Source organism: Quercus robur, chromosome 11 (genome assembly GCF_932294415.1).
Source record: "Quercus robur chromosome 11, dhQueRobu3.1, whole genome shotgun sequence".
In the NCBI taxonomy this organism is placed as follows: domain Eukaryota; kingdom Viridiplantae; phylum Streptophyta; class Magnoliopsida; order Fagales; family Fagaceae; genus Quercus; species Quercus robur.
Genome location: NC_065544.1, coordinates 4,573,143 through 4,596,491, shown reverse-complemented (window position 1 = coordinate 4,596,491; position 23,349 = coordinate 4,573,143). Strand labels below are relative to the sequence as shown.

General features: G+C 34.2%; 2 protein-coding genes across 4 annotated transcripts in view; both read right to left on the bottom strand.

The window, feature by feature from the left end:
- The window catches only part of LOC126707407 (protease Do-like 7), a 104,074-nt gene that overhangs the window by 12,127 nt on the left and 68,598 nt on the right, over window positions 1-23,349 (bottom strand). The window contains exons 2-8 of one of the 2 annotated variants that reach the window (XM_050407021.1): window positions 10,167-10,492; window positions 9,992-10,062; window positions 6,520-6,654; window positions 3,659-3,717; window positions 3,064-3,100; window positions 757-882; window positions 534-623 (exon numbers count right to left, since the gene is read on the bottom strand). In XM_050407021.1, coding sequence (XP_050262978.1) covers window positions 534-623; window positions 757-882; window positions 3,064-3,100; window positions 3,659-3,717; window positions 6,520-6,654; window positions 9,992-10,062; window positions 10,167-10,452 — 804 coding nt within the window. In that variant the 5' untranslated portion in view covers window positions 10,453-10,492. Of the gene's footprint in view, window positions 1-533; window positions 624-756; window positions 883-3,063; window positions 3,101-3,658; window positions 3,718-6,519; window positions 6,655-9,991; window positions 10,063-10,166; window positions 10,629-23,349 lie in introns of those variants that run through there. The other variant, XM_050407022.1, reaches the window with a different exon arrangement.
- Window positions 9,291-23,349, bottom strand: part of LOC126707413 (protease Do-like 7) — an 82,538-nt gene continuing 68,479 nt past the window's right edge. For both annotated transcript variants that reach the window (XM_050407029.1, XM_050407031.1), the window contains exon 4: window positions 9,291-9,595. The gene's annotated coding sequence lies outside the window, so the exon portion shown is untranslated. The remainder of the gene's footprint in view (window positions 9,596-23,349) is intronic.

Here is a 23,349-nt window from a genome sequence, read left to right as displayed (position 1 = left end):
AAATCAAGAGAATGTACAGAAAATCCACTCTGCCCAACTCCCCCACCCCCCCAAAAAAAACACCACAAAACCTCCCAAATATAATAAATATAGATGAAAAGTAATTAAGAATCTTTTTGGGGGGGTTGTCAAGAAATAGAACCACATTAAGGGGAAAGAACACTTCAACATTGAAATAATGCACGCACCTGACAATGTCATGTTTCAGTTAGAGTATATTTGGAAATGTACCATATGTGCTTCTCAAGATTCTAGGATCAGGGTATTTTTTATTTTCTATATATTCCAGACCAACCACAACAAACGTCCTCAAATTTTACCCGCTGTACCATAGCTTCCGCAACCTTAAAAATTAAGAATTTAAGCAATAACGCCCTGATTTATAATGACAGTCATGAGAAAAATGTATTCTGGCCTACTCAACAAAACACATTCTATCTTCTGTCTAACGCATTTTTGCTGATAAGAGTAAACAACTAAGAAAATCAAATTAATGGTAGGAAAGCTATGCAAGGATAACATCAACAACAAACCTGAAGCGTACCCCGGGGTATGGAAACTGGCCCCCATTTATTTACATAAGAGTCACAGCCCTTCTGGAGAAACTTCAATGCCCTCACAACCTGCCAATTAAGTTCTGCTCTGTTTAGTTGCCTAAGTTGAATTACACACTCCCCACGAGAAGAATTGTGCTCAATCCCAGTTTATACCGGAAGGATGGCATAAAGGCTCAGCAAATATACAAAAAGTGCTCACTCGTTCTAAAGGCAAAAAAAATGCTGATGCACTTGATGACTTGCTCCCAGCATTCAAGGCCACCGCTCTGCCTTGCCAATCAATAACTGGGGAACCGCTAGAACCACCTTTAGTCCCAGATGCAGCCTGTAAGCAATACAATCATGAATTAAGAAACAATAACATTTTGGCTCAAGCTGCAACATAGCAGATTAACAATTTGACAACAAACAATCAATAAGGAATGTTATGTCAATATCAAATAACAAAAGAATCAAGAAACGGACTCCATGAAAACAATGTTCTACAATTTAGCACCAATTTTGATACACCATTGAGCATCATAAGATGTCATGACCTTCTACAGACACACCAAAAGACCAGTCTTAAAAAAATAAAAAATAATAAGGATGGTACTTTAGGTGCATATACCAAGCACGAATGAGAAGTTCAATATTATAATATAGCAGCATTCTTAGCAAACAAATTAATTCATAAATAGACGCCAAATTCATTTAAATATTTTCCAAAACAAGACTCATTTTTCTTCCAAGGAAATGAAAAACTAAGTAAAATTCTTCAAATTATTATTATTATTATTATTTTTTTGGATAAAAAAATTCTTCAAATTAATATTTAGCTCAGAATGGCTTGCTTAACTTTAAACAAAAGACAAGTTAATATCTTAGCCCACAATTAAAACTAAAATCGTGTTTTCAAAACAGTATTTCACCTGTGCATACCATACACAGTGTAACTAGCACTACTCAAAAAAAAAGACAAGATATTACTTACCATCCAATTTAACCATTTGAAACGAGAGAACAAAAGGTAACCCAAGAAGCAAGTAGGGCTGCAGATGAAAGTGGACACTGATGCCATCAGTTTGAATTCAAATGTGCATGGCACAATGTGGACATGCCTGGGTCTGACTTTATGTTTAACTGGTCATAAAAAACCATTGGGAGGGCTTGAGTGAGGTTGGCAAACTCAACCTAAATGTGAGCCTGGCCAAGCCGGTTCAAGCCAAGCTCAGGTTTCAATTTCAAGGCTCAATTGCTCAAATCAAGTGAACACAACGACCCCACTACATAGAATACTACAACAACAATCAAAGCCTTATTTCCAAAAAATTTGGGGTCAGCTATGAATCCCAACAGACTAGTCAAGGTCGACCACATATAATCTTTTCCACTATTCTATACTATTCCAAGTCATACACATTGTTACTTTCTAATTGTCATTACTTTTTTACTACTTCTATTAATGTAATTTTCAGTCTTCCTCTACCTTTTTTAGTTCCCTCAACTTAAATTAACTCACTCTTTCTCATTAGTTCATTAATCACTCTAAATATGACCAAACCATCATAAGCAACTCTTCCTTGTCTTCTCATCAATAAGACTTACCCCACTACACAAAATGCAAACAAAAATAGAACCCCCAAAAGGAATACACAAAAGAAACCCCTATAGAGAAGAGAAGAATACAAATATTATAACCCAAGTAATTAAATTTTACAAATCCTTAAAATCATATAAAGAAGAAAAAAGATAACAGCTTGACTCCACCATTTAAACAAAGAGTGACCAAATAAATGAAAGCATCAGAGCATCAACTTAGAACCAGGAAGCTTAAATCTTTCAAAGGTCCAAGCAATTCTTTCTAGCCCAATGCGCTACATGAGACATAGAGGATCAACATCCCATATCACAGGTGCCTAGCAATGTGCCTTTTCCGATATAGCAGTTTCTCTGCAACTGTCCTAGGCATTACCCATAAATCCCAATAACAAGAAAACAAGTGATCTAAGTTCCCAATCGATAAAACAATGTTGAAGATGGTCTACTGTGTCTCACCACTAACTTTACTAAGATTATTAACAGCATGTCTTAATGTATGTATGAATACACATATATAAGAACACATATGCTTGTCAACATTAACAATGAACCTCCTTCTCTGGTACTACACTATGGAATGAAGTACATTGCATGAGAAGCCTCATAAGTTCTACAACTGCAAAACTAACAAAAGATTCACATATGCTGCAAGTAGCATCAATACAATTTTCAAAAAGTTGATCTATTGTTGACAGTCAATTACAGTTAGGGTAAAAGGAACATTAATTATCCTTAGTGACAACCATAGTCATCAGAACCATACCATGTGCTAACCTAGAAAATTGTTGGGTCAATGTGTCATTGTCTCAACCATTGGACCAACAGCTGTACTGTTGGTTGAATTATATATATTTTCTCAACAAATTAAATAATCATGGATAAATTTGAAAATAAGAAACCAAGACTAAAAGATTAAGACACTTACTTGCATGTAGAATGTATTGAAGTCATTGTAGCCATCCCTGCACCAAAACAATCATTATCAACTACTATCAATTGGTAGTGAATGCAACCTTTTTTTTTTTCATTTCTAGCAAATAGAAGGCACATATACTTTTTTTGATAGGTAATAAGACTTTTATTGAGAAAAAATTGAACATCATGTTCACAATGGTCAACACTTTGAACAAGAAAACAAATACAAGTGTCTGCAAAACCAAAGATCAATAGGGAAAAAACGTTCATGTGAATTGCAGCACTGGTTTCTATTATAGCTCCTGCATATAATAAAAAAAGCTGACGAGAAGCCATGACCTAAACCTAGCAAATTGCATCCACATCCTTAAGAATATTATGATAAAAGATGGAAAATTAAATGCCATACCTCAGTTTTAATGAACGAATCCCACCGTCAAAAGATTTACAAACATTATTAGAGGGGGAAAAAAACAAAACAAAAATCCCTAAAGAAAAGAACCTCTATTTTGACCATTTGGTGTCAATTAATTGAATTTTTTTCCAAATGTGTTTCTTTATAGATTAAAGGAATCAAAATGAAATAAAGTAAAGCTACCACATACTTTTTATAATGAGGAGCATCTCTATCTAATCGAGCAAGAGTACCAGCCAAAATGGAAACCTGTAAATTCAGAGTTAAGTCAATGAAGGAACATTCATGGAAAAAAAAAACTACTATAATAAATTAAAGTCCTATAATAAAATCATAGGAAGTACCAGAGGCAAAATATAAGTAACATTAAGAAAGAAGGAAGCTACCACAATATTCCATTTTTATTTCTTGGCTTTGTAAGCAGCAAACATCCACCATAAATACAAACTACATGTAGGCCACCACAATCATGTTCAAGCAATAGTTTTACCAAAAGATTTATAATGCTAAATCATTAGCAACTGCACTAATCACCAAAATGGTCAACATCAAAGATGGTTTTAGCTCCTCAAATGGCTGTATCAGTAGGGTTCCTTCTAGAGACATCTTCCTTCAATGCTACCTCTTCTAATGGTTAGGAGACAATAGAGGAAGACTGCCAAGGTCCTTAAACCCTCCTAATGTTGGACTATCTTCATTTTCTTTAAAATTCCTTTCAGATTTGGTCTTGCTAATAGAGCAATGGTGATTGTTTCTGGTATACAACAAACTAAAGAACAACTCCAAAATTCTTAAATCAATGAAAACAACCGATTAGATCAAAAAGGCTTGTGAAGATCTGCCTATTTACTCAGTTTAACAAAAGAAAGTAAGGACTTCTCTGTTTTAATATCCTTGGCACAATAAATACACTAATCAAAAACAGCCGATACTTAAACATCCCTTACAATTTCTCTTCTTTTGCTGTGTGTCATTTAGATATTTTATCTTCTTGCCTTTCATTAATTGTGTTAGGGACATATTTTATGTAATTGACTAATCCCTTGACAAAATGCACTTTACTTGTAATTGGGTAGATCTAGGATAGGTTTAAAACTTCAAAAAACATATTGTTCAAGTTAAGTGTTAAAACCATGTACTTAAAAAAAAAAAAAAGTGTTAAAACCATGAAGATTTGACCAAGAAACATGTGAAGAAGAGCTGTTCATTAAAGCTCGACAGCAATCTCGACAGAGAGGATTCTATTGAGATTTAATGTTGAAGCTTGACACAAGCTGTTTCTGTCAAGACTTACGAAATCAAAATTTCCAGATCTGATTTTTGGGCCAAGCTTATGTATTTGTGTAGGATTTCTTTTCTCACAACCCTAGACATTTATAAGGCTTATTTTAAAGGCCGTCACACAAGGGAGAAAACATGCAGAAAGTGCCCTAGTCCATTATTCTCTCTGAAGAAGCTACTGCGTCTTTACGTCAAGGGTTTTGTGACCAAGAGCTTCCTGATCTTCATTGTTGATAAACTGAAGAACTTTGCAGCCAACAACCTTTTCAAGTTGCTGGAGTTAGTCAAGTACTGGGATCCGTGCATCATTGGTTAGTCACGTACTGAAATTCGTGCATTGAACAGAAAGATTGCCGCTACAATATAAGTCCAATTAGGTATTGGGGTAAGGGTTCAACTGTAAGTTTGTATTTTGGGATAGACCAAAGGGTTTGGTAAGATTCCTTATACTTGTAACCGCTTGTGATTGATAATACTTGTAACCGCTGTTGATCTCTTAGTAAAATCACCCAGTGGGATTTTGCCTCGATGGTTTTCCCCATTCGTAAATAAATCACCCGTGTCAAATTTATTTTCCGCTGCATTTAGTATAATTGGTGATTTGTTTGTACTATCACGCTATTGCATGAAATTTGATCTAATTAATTAACTTGGGTAATTAATTAATTAATTGCAAGAGGTCAATTCATTTTAACCCAACAAATTGTTTTCCTTTGTAAGAGATCAACAGAACTTGGTGTTTTTAAGTAAAGTATGCATCTTCAAGAAAACTAAAGCTCTGCTCTCATCTACAAGAGATAACTACATGTGAGAACCTCATTAAGAGAGGTTATACTTTATTAGGATGGTGTTGCATGTGCCAGTGTAGTGAGGAGACAAAGGACCAATTTTTAATTTAATTTACAAATACAATGGCCCTTAATTTGTGGAGTTTTGTTTTTAGGTGCTTTGAGATACATTGAGTCCTGCCAGGGAAGGTGATGGAAGCCATATTTGGTTGGAGGAATTGGGTGGGTAAGCATTCATCAGCTATTTGGAATATGATTCCTTGTGGTTGATGTGGACTATTTGAAAGGAAAGTAACTAGTGTACATTTGAAGATGCGGTGCATAGAGAGAGTCTGTTGCTAGCAACTTTCTCTAGCTCTTTATTTGATTGGTCTCATGCATAGGATTTTACACATTGTGATTCTATTACAAATTTTTTAAAATCATTGTATTTTTTTACATAATTCTTATTTGTAATAATTCTTTAGGCTTCTTCATGTGCTCATGAAGTAGCCTTTTCTTTTTTTGATAATAAAAGGAGACTGTAACCTATCCAACAAAATATCCCCTTTCGGGGAGGTTTTAATACATTTTCTGACATCTACAACAGAACCTTGTATGCAGATATGATTATAAATAATACATGTCTTCATTACAAGAGAACATCAAACCTTAGGTTTGCTTTAACTAGAACCAAGCAAGACACACATCCATCTGCTAAACTTTCATTAGTTTCTCACCTCCAATGATGTCAAACAATCAGTATACATATTTGAACAATGTTTTCATGCACATAAGCACAAATATAGCAATACTTCAGACTGGCCTTTTGGTACACCAAAAATTTTAATTTAAGCCACAATTTTGTGTTATCATTTAATTAAAACTATATAAAGAGGGAGGGGGGGTTAATCAGTAATTACTATTTGCCTAATTTCAGCATTTTCAGGTATCTCCCAAAAGATAGTATGTATTACAAGTGATTTCCAGTCCAAATGAATACCTTTTCACCGCTATCATTACCAACAACCCTGATTTCCAGTCCAACACAAGCAGCCTCAGGGGCAAGAGGAATCTCCTCGTAATTCAGAAACTGGATTGCACCAGGATCATAACGAAAGAAGCCAAAATCATGGACCTAGAAAAATGTTCACATAAAGTTATATCACCATTGACATACACAATGAAAGAAGCCAAAAGAAAGATAATGCTGAAACTTGAATGATTTGTCTATTATTCATGTCAACATGAGGATTTTTTATTTATTTATAAATATATCAGCATGAGGAAGATAATATATACACATTAATGGAAACAAACTTAACTCTTTAAGTGAATAGCTCTTAAACTCTCGAAACATTCTGAAAGATATATTCAAAGTAAATAAATGTGGAAAGAAACAAAAATATATGGACCAAAAAAAGTGGCCAGCTCCCCTTTGTGGTAGCATTTTTAACTAACTTTTCTTTTTTATAAGATGCTGACTTGAGTCAAATAGCAAAATTGAGGGATATTCTTCGTTATTTGGAAATGAATCAGGTTTGAAGATTAATTTGGAAAATTCTGAGTTGGCACTGGTGGCGGAAGTGACCAATTTGGGAGAATTAGTGACTTTGTTGGGATGTAGACAATCATCGCTTCCTATGAAATATTTGGGTCTTCCCTTAGGTGCTAAATTCAAGGAGAGGACATTTTGGAATCCTATTCTTGAGAACTGGGAACAGAGGTTAGCGGGTTGGAAGCAGCTCTATCTATCTAAAGTGGGTAAGGTCACTTTGATTAAAAGCACACTCTCAAGTTTGCCTACTTACTTTCTTTCTCTCTTTTCCCCATTCTGGTGGAGGCGAATAATCATATTGAAAAGCTACAGAGAAATTTCCTATGGAGTGGCATTGGTGAGGATCATAAATTTCATCTAGCTAATTGGGATCAAATTTGTTAACCAGTAAGATATGGGGGGTTTGGGATAAGGAAACTGAGAAGATTTAATCAAACTTTGCTAGGGAAGTGGTTGTGGAGATATGGGAACATGAGGGAGCTTTTTGGAGGAGGGTGATAAGAGGCAAAGTATGGGAATGAATGGGGGCATGGTGCACTAAAAGTGTTACAGGTCCCAATGGTGTGAATCTTTGGAAATCTATAAGACGGGAATGGTTGACCTTTTCCCAGTTTCTTCAGTTTGATGTGTGTGATGGTACTAGAGTGAAATTTTGGCATGACATTTGGTGTGGTGATTGCCCACTTAAGGTGGTTTTCCCAGAGCTATTTAGTGTCAGTTGTGTTAAAGATTTCTCAATAGCTAAGGTTTTACATCTCTCTAATGGGGTGCCCCATTGGGATGTTTGATTATCTAGACCGGTCCAAGATTGGGAGTTGGAGTCACTGCTTACATTAATGGATCTAATCTATTCCAAGGTTGTTAGGGGTGAGGGGATGCATAGGCTTTGTAGGAGACCCACCAAGAGTCGGATTTTTGAGGTGTGAGGTTAATATCACTCTTTATCTTCATCTAATGGCATGTTTCCTTGGAAAGTGGTGTGGCAATCTAAGGTCCCTAAAGGATTGCCTTCTTTTCTTGGACTCGTGCATTAGGGAAGATATTATCTACTGACAATTTTCGGAAGAGAGGTATTATTGTATTGGATTGGTGCCACGTGTAAAAGGTGTGGGGAGTCAATGGATCATCTTCTTCTTCATTGTCCTATAGCTTGAGTTGTGGACAATGTTGTTGACTATTTGGACTCCAATGGCTTATGCCAAAGAGGGCTATTGATATATTTGCAGCTTGGCAAGGTACTTTCAGCAAGCATAGAAATATTTCTTTTTGGAAGGCTGTGCGACATTGCATCATGGGGTGTATTTAGCAAGAAATGAATGCTAGAATTTTTGAGGGAAGTGAACTATCTATCCTTGAAATCAAATCCTTTTTTTTTGGTACCTTGTTAGATTGGAGTGCTGATTATTACTTTCCTCTTTGTTTTTCTCTTTTAGATATGATTGAGAATAGTAATTTGAGAGATTGATTTTTTTTCCTTCTCTCTGGGTACACCCCGATGTACTTGGTTTATTTATTTTTAATAAAAAAGAATTGTTACTTATCAAACAAGGAAAAAGTAATTAATTTTATTAAAGAAAAGGAACTACCTTATATACACAAACAATAGTCCTAAAGAGACATAATCAATTAAAGTTACACTTTAAAGAAAGAGAATCAATTAAACCCACAAATGAACGTATCTTACTATGGCCCAAAAAAAGGAGACCACTAAAACAATATTGTTAGGAAATATGATTTCAGCTAAAAAACCAAGGCATACCCTCAAGAATGCATTGGTTTCTCTCCCTCTACAAATTCCATAATAGGCATAACAGCGCTAAGTTCCAAACATATGAAGAATGTTTACCAAAACAATTCCTACATCCAGAATGTAATTCAAAAACAATTTTGGAGATTTCAACATTACTCATCAAACCACGTTGAAGAAGAAAAAGAAAAAGATAGATATTTTACAGAAAAGAAGGAGATAGAAAATCAAGAATCTCAGTGCTTAGACTATTCATTACACTTATATGGGGGAGATGGTTACAATAGGATAAGGAATATTACGATGTTGACAGCTGGCAGGGACACCCAAATGCATAACCAGGTATAAGTCAACAATTCATGGGCAATGTCACAATGCAACAACAAAAGATCTTTGGTCTTACCACTCCTTGTGCACATAGAACATTTAATCAGGACCCTCACTGCTTGGGATATTAGAGTAAAAGATATCAACAAAGAGTCAACCAACAACGATTTCCAATCATTAACATTGCGAACAAACACTTAATATTTCATGAGCATGTCATTTCGTCAATCAAAAATCACCAAGTGAAATCTAACTAAACTAAATCATCCTTATTAATTGTAATGACATACAATTCAAGATGCATTTTTATTAGAGGTCGATTTTTACACCATGCATCATGCCAAAACCTCACCCCTATTACCATCCCCTACCATATACTGAACATACCCTGCAACTCTATCCCAACCGATCCTAATGCTTCTCCATATGCGACAACCATGAATACACCTTTCCTCACCATATTTGAAAGCTAAAACCCATTTTCACAAATGAGTAGTTTTTCTCCATATCTCCATAGCCATTTGCCCAACAAAGCTTGATTGAAAGCGCACAACTTACAAGCTCCCAACTCTGAAATTTGAACGCACTATGGAGCTTCTTTAAGCACAAACACCAAAACCCAATTTCACACCCAGAAATCAAAATTAAATCTCCAGCCCAAAAACAATTATACACAAGTAGCTTATTTAGCACAAACACCATGTTCCTCAAGAACCCAAACCCAATTTCACACACACCCAGAAATGAAAATTAAATCTTCATCAAGAAATGCTAGTAATTTTGCAAGATTGTTGATAAAGAACAAGTATTGAAGAAGCAGAAAAAGAAAGAGTGGTGACTCACAGGATCTCTATATATAGGATGCACCGGAACTTCTTCACGGTTAACAAACATAGCCTCTGCAACCACAGGTCCTACAAAACCGAATACAAAGAAAATGAATATAACATAAAGGGAATTCAATTTCCTCACAAGAATCAAAAGAGAGAGAGAGAGAGAGAGTTCGACACCGCCGTACCGGGCTTGACAACATGTCGGTTAGTAAGAACGATGCCGCGGCGCTTGTCGACGACGAAGCCGGTGGCGTAGCTGGCGCCGGCGGACTCGGTGTCGAAAGCGCGACAGGCGTTGGTGCGGAGGACGACGACGGCGGGGACGACCCTGCCGAGCGCCCTCCTCCAGTCCTCGGCCGTGGCGACGTTCTCGCGGAGCGGCGGCGGCGGGTCGATTTCCATGCTCAGGTCGCTGTCGACCTTGATCGACGAATCCGGCTCCGATCCCAACCTCTCCATCGGATCCTCCATTGAAAACGAAAATGAGAGCAAAAGACAGAGAGAGAGAGATGTGAGTGTGTGAGTTGAGATTTAGGGTTCAAAAATGAATGAGAGTGATGAGTCCAAAGGAGGAGTTGAGACTTTGAGAGAGTTGAGTCTGTCTTCTTCTTCTTCTTCTATTATTATTTATCGTTTTGTTTGCTTTGTTAGCTTTTTTTGGTTTGGTGGTGATGACTTAAAAAGTGAGGGCCGCCTGACTCCGAGGTAGGGGGTGCGTCATGCTCATATACATGGAGGGCCAATCACCTTCGCTTTCTTTTTTTTTCATTTTTCAATTTTCATTTTCACTAAACAATGACCTTTCACAAGCATGCTTTTAGCTTCAATTTTTTTATTTCTTGTTTTTTTAATATTATTTTTTTCAGTTTACTTTTTTATTACCTTTTGAATAAATTGATTAAAAAAAGAGTAAGTTAAGATTTTTGTCTCCCTTTTAAGTTTTAATAAAGGGTTATCTTAATAGATGTCTTAAGGTAATTATCAATAAATTATAAAAGAAAATTTTTGATATTATTTTTATGGAAAATATAAAAAATTGTCAACAACATTTATTATTTTATCATTTTCTCAATAAAATCTTTCTAAAAATTGTTAGGACATTAGTTAACGTTTCCCTTTAACAAATAATCTACTAAGTTCATGGATGCTTATGTATGAATATATATGTAATTGGAATAATTTATATATTAAAGATGTAGTAGTTTAGGGTCGTTTATGTATGAATGTAAGCCATTAAACCAAATCATGTTAATTCTTTATTCTGCTTTTTTTCTCTCTCATCTTTTTGTCACTTTCAACTTCCAACAATAATTGTAATGCTATGAATAAGTGGAAATTTTAAAGTCCATTTACATTTGTGAGTAAACGGAGTAATCTATTTAATATATATATACATATATTAATTTTTTATACATTTTTTTGCATATAAATTACTATCTCCCATTTACTAGTCCATAGCAAAATACATCCAACTTGCCGCACTCTCATCCAACAAATTTTTTCCATTTTTTTTTTTTTTATTTTTTAGAATGAATACGGTAAGAACAGGACACTCTTAATTCAACCACCTATCCTGTTCTCATCCCTAGCATGTACCACCCATCCTATAAATGATCAATTTTCTAAGGAACTCATGTGCACTTCTACAAAATTCAAGGTTCAGTCCAATCAGACATGACCATTTTTTTTTAAACAAAAAGGAATGCAATGTTTGCAAATCTCTTTCCTGGTGAGGCATTGCTTTCAACAAAATGATTGACTTGTCAATACTAGCATCTAGCATTCTTAAAAAAAATAGTGGTTCTGGTGCCACTACTTTATGCACAACACGCCACATTGGCAAGTTGTGCACAAAATAGTGGCACTAGAATTTAAAAAAAAAAAAAAATAGTGTTTTTTAACAAAAAGGAATGCAATGTTTGCATTTTACATCAAATCCAAAAGATAAAAAATGAGATAATGATCAAAATCTCTTTCCCAGTGAGTCATTGCTTTTAACAAAATGATTGGCTTGTCAATATTAGTATCTAGCGTTATTAAAAAATAAATAAATAAAAACTATTTTGATATATTAAAAAGTTACTTTATTTATTTTAACATATTATTTTATAATGCACTTTAAATTACATATTTTATTCTTTTACTACTTTATTTAAATATAATTTATTTGCTCTTTTTAATTAAGAAAGATATTTTGTATGTACAGAAAGTTTGAATAATAAACAAAGTACATTTAGTGACAGAACATCACTATAACAAATGCCAAATTTATTTAGCAATTGACACATTTCTTGAAGGTGATATGTTTTGCCTTTGGTGTGCTAAATGCTAAACTTTTAGTATTTAGCACACCTATACTAGTGCTTTAGTCACTATTTACTAGCTTTATATATAGGATTGTGTTAACGGGTACAGTAAGATGCTTGTTAACAATTGTACCCATTAACAACAATTTTTTGACTTTTTTTTTACAATTTTGACTTTTTTTTGTAATTTTATGTCATTTTTTTTCAATGTAGGCCAATTTTATAGAGAGAAAAAAAATATTAAAATAATCTGTAAGATCAGTTTTATGTCTTTTTCTTTTATTTATCTAATTTTTTTATTAAATAAGACCCACTTTAGTACAACCTTAACAAGCACCGGTGCGATGCTTATTAACATTTACCATTTATATATATATATATTCTCAAACATTTTGTTGGTACTCCATCCAATATTTCATCTCGTGTTTCTGACTATTTATACAATTTGAGTTGTCCTACTATGTCTGATTACAAATGGTATCAAGATGTTTTTACTTCCAGAGTGATGCTCCGGAAAGATTGCCATAAGCCTTACTGGAAAAAAAAGTTTATTGACGGTCTGCACCTATCTTTGCTCATAAGGTAAAACATGAGTTAATGGGAAAAAATGATTCTATTGATTATGATAATTTAACCTATGGTGAGATTTTCAGTACTATTAAAAAACTTGGTATCAATATGTGTAATGATGAAAAATTATTAAAACACCAGTTAAAAAATAAAAAGAAAAGCTAAATATGAAATGAGTAAATTCTGTGAACAATATGGTTTACCTCCTATTGCTCCTTCCAGGTAAAAAGGTAAAAAACATGATAAAAGCCATAAAAAATATAAAAAATATAGAAACAACTTTGTTAGACCTAATGATTTCTATGCTAAAAAGAAAAATGTTTCTAAAAAATATGATAAACAAAGATCAAGGAAAGGTAAATGCTTTAATTGTGGTAAACCTTAACACTTTAGTAAAAACTGTAAGCAAAAACCTAGTAAGTTGAAAAACAAGTTTAACATGTTAAATATTGATGATAAAGAGCAAGAAGAATTATTCAGAATCCTTGAATCAAACAACTCGTCTAATTCTTTGGAAGATAATTTTTCTTTTTCATCTGATTCTTGCTATCAATCTGCTGATGATTCTTCTGTTTCTCTTAATATTAAAATTTGTTGTAGAGATTCTTGTTGCCATGTGTGAGAGTGCTTTTTTTTCTTTAGCACACAGGCCCAAGGATCTTGGGCCAAATAGTTGTATTTTGGTGGACTAGGTTTGGTTCACCGCAGCGAAATGGGGGCTGATTACGAACCAAGTTGTGCGCAAGTCACATAAATCTCCTCAAGGCAAAAATGCGATTCCTCCTAAGTAATAAAATACCATTATAAGTGTTTTAGTATCATAAAATGACCCTTTACTATTACAAAATAAGTAAAATAGATGTTCATAATATTCACAATGAGAAAGAGATTGAAATAGAATATTTAAGGCTTATCTTTTATTGTATAAACATTTTAAAGAATTCCTTCACTTGGTACCCTGGGCGTACTGTCGTGGGATCCCGGGACGTATTAGGCCTGTAAGAACCCAGAATCTCTGGTTCTCTGCACTATACAATCTTTCTCCATGCTTGTTATGCAATAGAGTTTTGTCATTTCCTTTTACCTCTATAGGTCCTACACAAGAACAACTATACAATGCACATATCTTCAAATAATTGTTAGTTTCTTAGATTATGATATATATATATATATATATTAATACATATACATATATGTAAATGAATTTCATAAGAATGATTCAGCCACGAGGATCCTGGCCCCAATTCTCACAGACTTAGTGCTTTTGCACAAGACTTGTGGGATTTGGAACTCAAGTCTGAGTGGCTTTGCTTGGGCAAAAGACTTAGCTTTACAAGCAAGAATATATGTATTGAGCAGCAAGAAGCAGTAAAGGAAGATAATATGATAAATAAATATGCAAAGTAATTGTTAGGAATCTTCAAATCAATATGAGATATTTCATTATTTTTCTTGATTGTGGATTACAAATGTGCTCACTAAGACGTGAGACAAGGTTCAAATAAGCTCAAAAATTACAGACTTCGATGGCTATCCAAGCCTCTAAGACTTGCAAAGTTTGAATCCTTTTGAATCCAAGTATGTGCTATAGTGGCTGTTTTTGGGATACCGGGAGATATTAGTGGCTGTTTCTGGGATACCGGGAGACGTTCCTCTGTTTTTCTTGAATTGTACAGAGTTCTAATGACTCTGTTATGATATTCTTCCTACTGAAAATCCCCCCCCCCTTTCAACATGGGTTTTCTCTTCCTTTTATAGTGTGTTTTCTAGGGCTCCATGGTACTAGTGATTTCTCTCTTTTACCCATCAGAGCTCGTGCTGTGACAGTTGCCCAATGGCTGGTCTCTTCCCTTTTTTCTCATAGTTTTCATCTTTTATTGCTGTTTCTCTAAAAGTCACTTGCTGACTTTCCATTTCGGGGCGTCCTTGGCAATTAGCCTTCAATCTCTCTTCTTTCAAGGTTTCTCATTTTTCAGACTTAGTTGTCAGTGTTATTTCCTTGCTGTCATTATTCCCAAATAGCTGGAATCTTTTATTGTTGGGTTGAAAGTTCCCCTCCAGTTGCTTCTACTTATGATTTTCTCATTCTTGGTTCCTTGTGGTACAGCTCCTTTGTTCATGAATGTTTGCTTTATACTTTCTGATTCTTTGCTGCACCACTGGGTACTTGAGAAGGAGATCTCTGTTCTTCATTTCTTATATTTCGTGGTACCTTTCTTGAGTTGTCTCAATCCCACAGTAGCTGTGCTGCATTACCTGAGGATCCCGGGCCTCTGGCAGCCTCTAGGTATCCCGGCCCAGTTCTTTCACTAGATTTTGCTGGACTTTTTAATGACCTTTTTGCTGGAAATCTGAACATAAATAGGGCGTTAATGTTGATTCTTCTTGCTGCTTGAATTAGGCCTTCTTTACTTTTCATGGAATGGGCTTTCTTGTGAAATTTTAGCCTTCAACACCATGTTATTAAATCTGTTAATGTTCTCAGTAAGATTGAAGAAGATGAAAAATTAATAATTCAATTGATAAATCAAATTCAAAACCCTAAATTACAAAAAGAATATTTGGATAAGTTTAAAAAAATTTTGATAAAAGATGAAACTGGTAAAAAGCTAAAATCAACTATAAGCTTTGAAGAAACTTTGGAAAGATTTAATAAAATGAAATCCAAAGATTTAACTATTAATGATCTTCAACATGAAATTAATATTGTTAAACAAGAGATAAATGAATTAAAACATGAATTTAAAAATATTAAAAGTAATAACAGTAATCTCAAACAAGAATTGATAATGTTAAAAATTGATGAAAACCTTAATAAATCTGATAATGAACAAGATGAGCACAAAGATGGAGATGAATCCAGTCAACAGACTCTTCTTTTTGATAAAGGTACTGTTGATAATTCTCAACTTAGTCTTGTTAATAAATTGCTTCCTACAAAATGGTTTACAAAAGTTAAAATTGTTGTTTTTCATGATTATCATTTTACTGTTATTGTTATGATTAATTCTGGTGTGGATATGAACTGTATCCAAGAATGATTGATTCCTTCAAAATATTTTGAAAAATCAACTGAAAGATTGGTTTTTGCTAATAGTTCCCAAATGAAGATAAAATATGAATTGAATAATGCTCATGTTTGTCATGATAATGTCTGTTTCAAGATTCTTTATGTTCTTGTTAAAAACATGACTAATAAAGTTATTCTTGGTCTACCATTTATAAATGCTTTATATCCTTTTTTTGTTGAACATGATGGAATTACTATTGATCCTTTTGGTCAGAAAGTAAAATTCAAATTTGCTTCAAAGTTTGAAATTGATGTTGATGCTTTAACTCTGATTCATGCTAAAATCAAACATCTCAATTTCCTTTAGCAAGAGGTAAAATACAACCAAATTGCTGAACAAATTTCCAATAAACTGTTGCAATCCAAAATTGATAATTTTCAGAAAATGTTGACTGATGATGTTTGCTCTGATGTTCCTAATGCTTTTTGGCATAGGAAGAAGCATATTGTTGACTTGCCTTATGTTAAAGATTTTGATGAGAAAAACATCCCCACTAAAGCTCGTCCTATTCAGATGAATGTTGAAACTGTTGAATTTTGCAAAAAAGAAATCCATGATCTATTAGAGAAAAAATTGATTAGGAATAGTAAGTCTCCTTGGTCTTGTTTTGCTTTTTATGTCCAGAAAAATGCTGAGATTGAAAGAGGAACCCCTAGATTGGTAATCAACTACAAACCCTTGAATAAGGTTTTAGAGTGGATTAGGTATCCTATCCCAATAAGAATGACTTGGTCCATAGGTTGAGTGAAGCTGTGGTGTTTTCAAAATTTGACATTGTTGAGGTCTGAAAAAGATGATAGTAAAATAAGCCCAAAAAGAATAAGTTAAGCCCAAAAGAAAAATTCAAGCTAAGCCCAAAGGAATTATACAGGAGACCCATGAGGGAATAAAAGAAAGGCCCAGAGGATCCCGAAGCCCAGAAAAAAGAAGCATCCAAAAAAAAAGAGGACCACGGCAAAGTATAAGAAGCAAGGATCCTCAGGAACCATCAATAGGCGCGGATCCCTTCAGGCACAAAGAAAAAAGGAAGACTGGGACAGCTCGATAGAAAGAAGACAAAAAAAAAGAAAACAAGAAACAAAAAGCAAAAAAGAACGCGAGCGACCTCTCATGGCACAGACAGAAGAGGCCTCGAGGAACCAAGACAGGGAAGAAGAATGATAACAAATGATTTTTAAAAAAGGCAGAACAGGATTCCGCCCAAATAGGAAAGAAAAGGAAAAGTAGAAGGCGCCAGAAATGGGGATGCCGAGAAGGGCATACCTCAGCACGTCCCAAAGAAGATGGCCAACCAGAAGCTTTCAAAAGAATCAGAACTGAGAGAAGGAAAGAATGAGAAGAAACAGAAAAGGGACGTACCGAGACGATGGGGACAGGACATACTCTGTTTGCAAAAGAGCAAAACAGGGGAACCAATGGTTCCCCGGGAAGCCCAGAAAACTCCATTATAAAAGGAGGGGATGGGTTACGAAGAAGGAGCAGTGAAAAAGTGAGAAAGAAAGAAGAAATTCTCTAGAAAAAGAACTATCAGAAAAAATCAAGAGTGAAGAGAAAATATTAAGGGAAAACAAAATATTGCTTCCCGGTATCCTGTAAAAGCCACTATTGCACATACTCGGATTCAACGAGAATCAAACTTTGCAAGTTTTGAAGGCTGAAATAGTCATTCAAGACTGCAATTTTTGAGCTTGATTGAACCTTGTATCACGTCCTAGTGAGCTTTCTGTAATCAAACAGATAATGTATTAATGAAACTTTGCTTCATATTTCCCAGGATCCCTACAGCACTAATTTTTATCGCTTAGTTAATCCTGTTTCTTTCCTTCTGAATTTACCTTGTTAATTTTTGGCACTCTACGATATCCTTGTTTTTCATTTTCTTTATATTGTCAGGAGTATTCTCTACATTTCACTTGATTCTTAAACAGCTCGTTAGCTGCGGTGAGTCAAGGCCCGGTCTACCAAATCCTCCTTTTCATTTAGGCCTAGGATCCTTGGGCCTGAGTGTCAGGAAAAAGGGCACTCTCACAGACATGAAATCTGGGTTCTGACAAATCCAGATTAGTGAGAATGGTAGGTACAAAATTGCGTTCACCACTCCTTTTGACATTATGAGTGGAATGTTATGCCATTTGGTCTTAAGAATGCCCCTAGTGAGTTTCAAAACATCATGAATAATATTTTTAACTCCTTCAGTCATTTCACCATTGTTTATATTGATGATGTTCTTGTTTACTCTAGTTCTATTGATGAACACTGGAAACATTTGTATTCGTTTTTGGATACTATCAAAAGAAATGGTCTTGTTGTCTCTGCTAAGAAAATCAAATTGTTTCAAACAAAAGTTCGTTTCCTTGGCTATGACATCTCTGAAGGACAAATTCGTCCCATTGATAGAGCCATTCAATTTGCTGATAAGTTTCTTAATGTTATCACTGATAAAACACAGCTCCAAAGATTTCTTGGGTCATTAAATTATGTTGCTGATTTCTACAAGGATATGAGGAAACAAAGTAAACCCTTGTTTGACCGGTTAAAAAGTAATCCCCCTCCTTGGTCTGATATTCATACTTCCCTTGTTAAACAAATCAAATTCCATGTTAAGACATTGCCTTGTCTTGGTATTCCTACTGTTGGTGCTTTCAAAATTGTTGAAACCAATGCCTCTGACATTGGTTATGGTGGTATTCTGAAACAAAGAGTTTCTCCTGGGTCACCTGAACAAATTGTTTGTTTCTATTCTGGGATTTGGAATAATGCACAGTTAAACTATAGTACTATTAAAAAATAAATTTTATCTATAGTACTATGTATTTCAAAATTTCAAAGTGATTTGTCAAACCAAAGGTTTTTGTTACGTATTGATTACAAAAGTGCTAAATATGTTATTGAAAAAGATGTTAAAAATATTGCTTCAAAACATATTTTTGCTAGATGGCAAGCTATTTTAAGTGTTTTCGATTTTGATATTGAGTATATTAAAGGATCTCAAAATACCATCCCTGATTTCCTTACCTGTGAATTTATGCAATGTCATAATGGCAAATAGAAGGTCAAAAGATAAGACACCTGCCACTACTGGTCCAATTGTTAAAAAAGAACCTGTTTCTCCTCTGGAGATTGTTAACAGATACACCCCTCTAGGTACTATTCCCAGACCTAATTATTCTTCTGTCTTAGCCACACCTTATGATCCTTATGCTTTGACTATTGTTAACCAACCTGTTAAAACTGTTTACCCCAAAGCTTCCAATGCTTCACAGTATGTTAAAAAACAATCTGTTCAAAACCTGTTTTCCATAGAGCCTAATAGGGCTTCCGTTATTGATCCCTTTTCACTTGCTACTAGCTACTTTCCCCCAGGATTTCATTGGATCCCTGAGCATGGTGAGAAAACTGTGCAATATTATTCAAAAATCTTGCGCCATGAAAATTCAATCACTATTAAAGGCATAACTGATAAGACCAACACTACTAAGATAATCTATCACAGTATTTTTCTGAATCATTTTATTTATGAAGAAATGTGGGGCCCCAACCTTGCCACCACAAGAAGATTACCAAAATCTCCTATTCCCTATTCATATCATGATTATGTTACTGCCTGGTTCAGATTCATGCTCCACCAAAATGAAAATATGTCTCATTCATGGTTTCTTAATTTTGATAAAGATTTCAATTCTGAATTCCCCCTATGGTTCATCCGTTGGTGGTCCCAATTTGGTTCAAGTGTTGAAATATTCCCTACACCCTTGAAGGATTCTTTCCAAAATTTTACACTAAGGTTCAGACCTAATGCTTATGGAGCTAAGTTCACTCCCTTACTCCATTTTATTAAGAAATATAAGGTTCCTTGGATTTTAAAATGGCAGTATGCTAAGGAAGGTGATGTTCTCACTCGATGCTGGTTTGTTAAGTGGTGGGATAAGTTTCCCCACACCCAATCCATCATTAATAATGTTACCAGAGATTTCCCGTCTCCAAGTGCTTCCCCAACATTAAGAATCACTACCCCAATGCAAAAGGCTGAACTGGTTGATGCACCTGCTTCCTCATCCGCTAAAAATATTAAACCACCTGTTAAGCCTAGAAAGAAGAGTTCTCCTTTAGATGAAATCCGTAAGGACCCTAATGCTTTGTATGCCCTCATCCAGATGATTGCAAAAGACAAAGAAGTTGCTGATTCAAAAGATGAACGGTCCTCTGCAGCCTCTGTTACAAAAGACCCTTATTACCCCTATAATCATGAGTGGTTTGGTCATGATGAAGAAGATGCTGATGATTTAGCAAAAGATTGATTGATGCTTGATTCCCCTATTTGTCTGGCCTGCAGAACAGTCAAAAATGCTACATTGTTTACTTATGGGTAAAATTCCACTATTGTTTTTCCACCCCTGATGATGATGTTCTGAAAAGAAGATTCTCCATGTTTCCCGAAACTTTTAGTCACATCAAGATTACTTTCACTGTTCATTGTTCACTTTTACTATTCATAGTACTGTTCACTCAGAATTATGCCTATTTAAGAGGGGTTGTCCCTTAAGTTCGAAACAAGCTTTTTATTACAGAATTTTCTTCCCTTAGAACTTCTTTCCTTAGAAGCCTTCTTAGAGAGAAAATTCCTTATTCCTTGTTCCTACTACTACCTTGTTCACTACAAACCTTGTAACTAGGACTAGTTCAAGCTTTGTAATTGTTAACTTATTCTGAGATCTTGTATTAACTACTACTACTACTGTAAGTGTTTTGTATTATTTTCAATAACAAGTATTTTCAGTTTCTATTCATTATATTGCTTATTGCTACCGCCACCTTGGACGGATTATCGCCATCTCGAATGGTTCTAAATTGCTTTCATTTACTTTGAATTATTGCTTTCATTTACTTTGAATTATTACTTTTATTTACTTTGAATTATTTTTTATATATACTGTTTGACTGATTCTACCGCCTTATTATTGTTCTAACTTATTCATTACTTTCACTATATTATTACCATCAAGGGGAAAGGACACCAAGGTGCAGCGGAAGCACAGTAAACATTATTATTAGTTTTAATAAAGCCCTACACGCCCGTTGGCTTTTGTTAAATGAGTTGATAATTTAACATACATTGTTCACAGTTTTCTGTTTCACCCATTTTATTACTGTACTTTTACTAGCATTATGACGGTTGTGCAGTCTACAATGCATTGAATGAGTTGTATCATTTAACTGGTTCTAATTTCTAAATTTGATCAACTTCTCCTGAATTTGAGCACACTGTCCCATTTTCTATTTTTAGTATGGTGCCTTAACTTTGCATTCAACTCCTGGCTGATTATATTCTCTCATGGTACATAATAAAAAGGAGAATCATAATGGAGTAATTTCTTTTCTGACAATAAAAGAAACAATTTATTACCACCCCTTGCTTTGACTAATATGGCATTATAAGAATCGCTGATCAGACATCAAAATTTTAAATGCACTAAGCAGTAAGGCAGGTCTCATGATTTTTAATCCTCATCTTCATTCACAACTTATCATTATGTTGCTTTTTGTTAATAAATGATTACATTGATTTCTAATTTTTTTAGATTATGATGCCACGTGTATGCCAAATCTTGGATGAATAAATAACTTTAAGTACACTCATTATGAAAGTTAAAGACAAAATGCAAGAATCTAGTGAGAACTTTCCATGTTTATAGTTTCTTAATTTGAAGATAAGATGAGATATGATTGGGTATATAGATACTAGAAATTCACTACATAAATAATTATAAAAGAGTTTAAATTTAATAAGAATTTGGTGTAAAGCTATATATTTACACCCACCACTAATATCTTGCCGCGTCAGATTTGTGATGACTTAAAACTAAGGGCTGCCGGACTCTGAGGTTGGGGATGCGTCACTCGTGCGCTCAGATATGGAGGGCCAATCACCTTTTCTTTCCTTCAATTCAATAGGTAATATTTTAATTCTTTTTTTTCAATTTTCAATTTTCATTTACATTAAAAAAATGACCTTTCACAGCATGCTTTTAGCTTGATTTTTTCTTTTTTCTTTTAATATTATTTTTTTTAGTTTACTTTTTAATCACCTTTTGAATAAATTGATTAAAAAAAAAAACTAAGACTTTTGTCTCACTTTTTATTTTATTTTATTTTTTTTAAGTTTACTTTTTAATCACCTTCTGAATAAATTGATTAAAAAAAAAAACTAAGACTTTTGTCTCACTTTTTTTTTTTTTTTTCAAAGAGAGTTTCAATTTATTGCGTCCGCTCCTGACGATAGCTCTTTATCATTAAATCAAGACACCAATCAGTTTTTTATGTAGGTGAGAATTGAATCTCAAATCTCTTATTTAACCATAAAAGACTTTACCAGTTGAGCTAACTGGAACCCATGACAAAGCAGGAAAGTTTTGACACCACTTTTACGGAAGAAATAAAAAGTTGTCAACAACATTTATTATTTTATCATTCTCTCAATAAAAATGTTTCTAAAAATAGCTAGAGCATTGGTTAACATTTCCCTTTAACAAATAAGCTACTAAGCTCATGGACGTTTATGTATGAATATATCTGTGATTGGAATAATTCATATATTAAAGATGTAGTAGCTCAGGGACATTTATATATGAATGTAAGCCATCAAGCCAAATCATGTTAGTTCTTAATTTTGCTTTTTTCTCTCTCATCTCTTCGTCACTATCAACTTCCAACAATAATTGTAATGCTATGAATAAGTGGAAATTTTAAAGTCCATTTATAGTTAAGTAAATGGTGTAATCTATCGAAGCGAACATAAGTGAAAAAAATGTGTGTATTTAAAAAAGCACAAACTAAGGATGGCAAAAATCTCCTGCCCTACATTGCCTCAAGTGGATTTTCCTTTTCTTGAAGACAAGACTATACGAGGACAGGTTTTGCTCAACCTACCTTAACTTCTTTTGCCCCATCTCTAATGTGTTTATACATATTTGTATTTAGTATATTTAAATTATATATGTTAATTTTTTATATATTTTTTGAAAATATTTTATTACTCTCTCCCAATTACTTGCTCTCTCTCTCTCCATTTTTCTTTTATCCTTAAAACTTCATTTCTATCAAAACCACCTCATTAGGGATAGCAAAATGGCAAAAATTGGGTCTAGACTTCTAGTGCATAAAATAATTGGATCCAAACCAAGTCCATAGCAAAATACCTCCAACTTGCCGCACTCTCGTTCCACAAATTATTTTCCAATTTAAATAAAAAAAATATGATAATAGGTAATTTATTTTCTGACAATAAAAGAAACAATTTAATTCCACCCCTTGCTTTGACTAATATGGCATTACAAGAATCACTGATCAGACATCAGAATTTTAAATGCAAGGCAAGTCTGATAATTTTTAATCCTCATCTTCATTCACAACTTATGAGTATG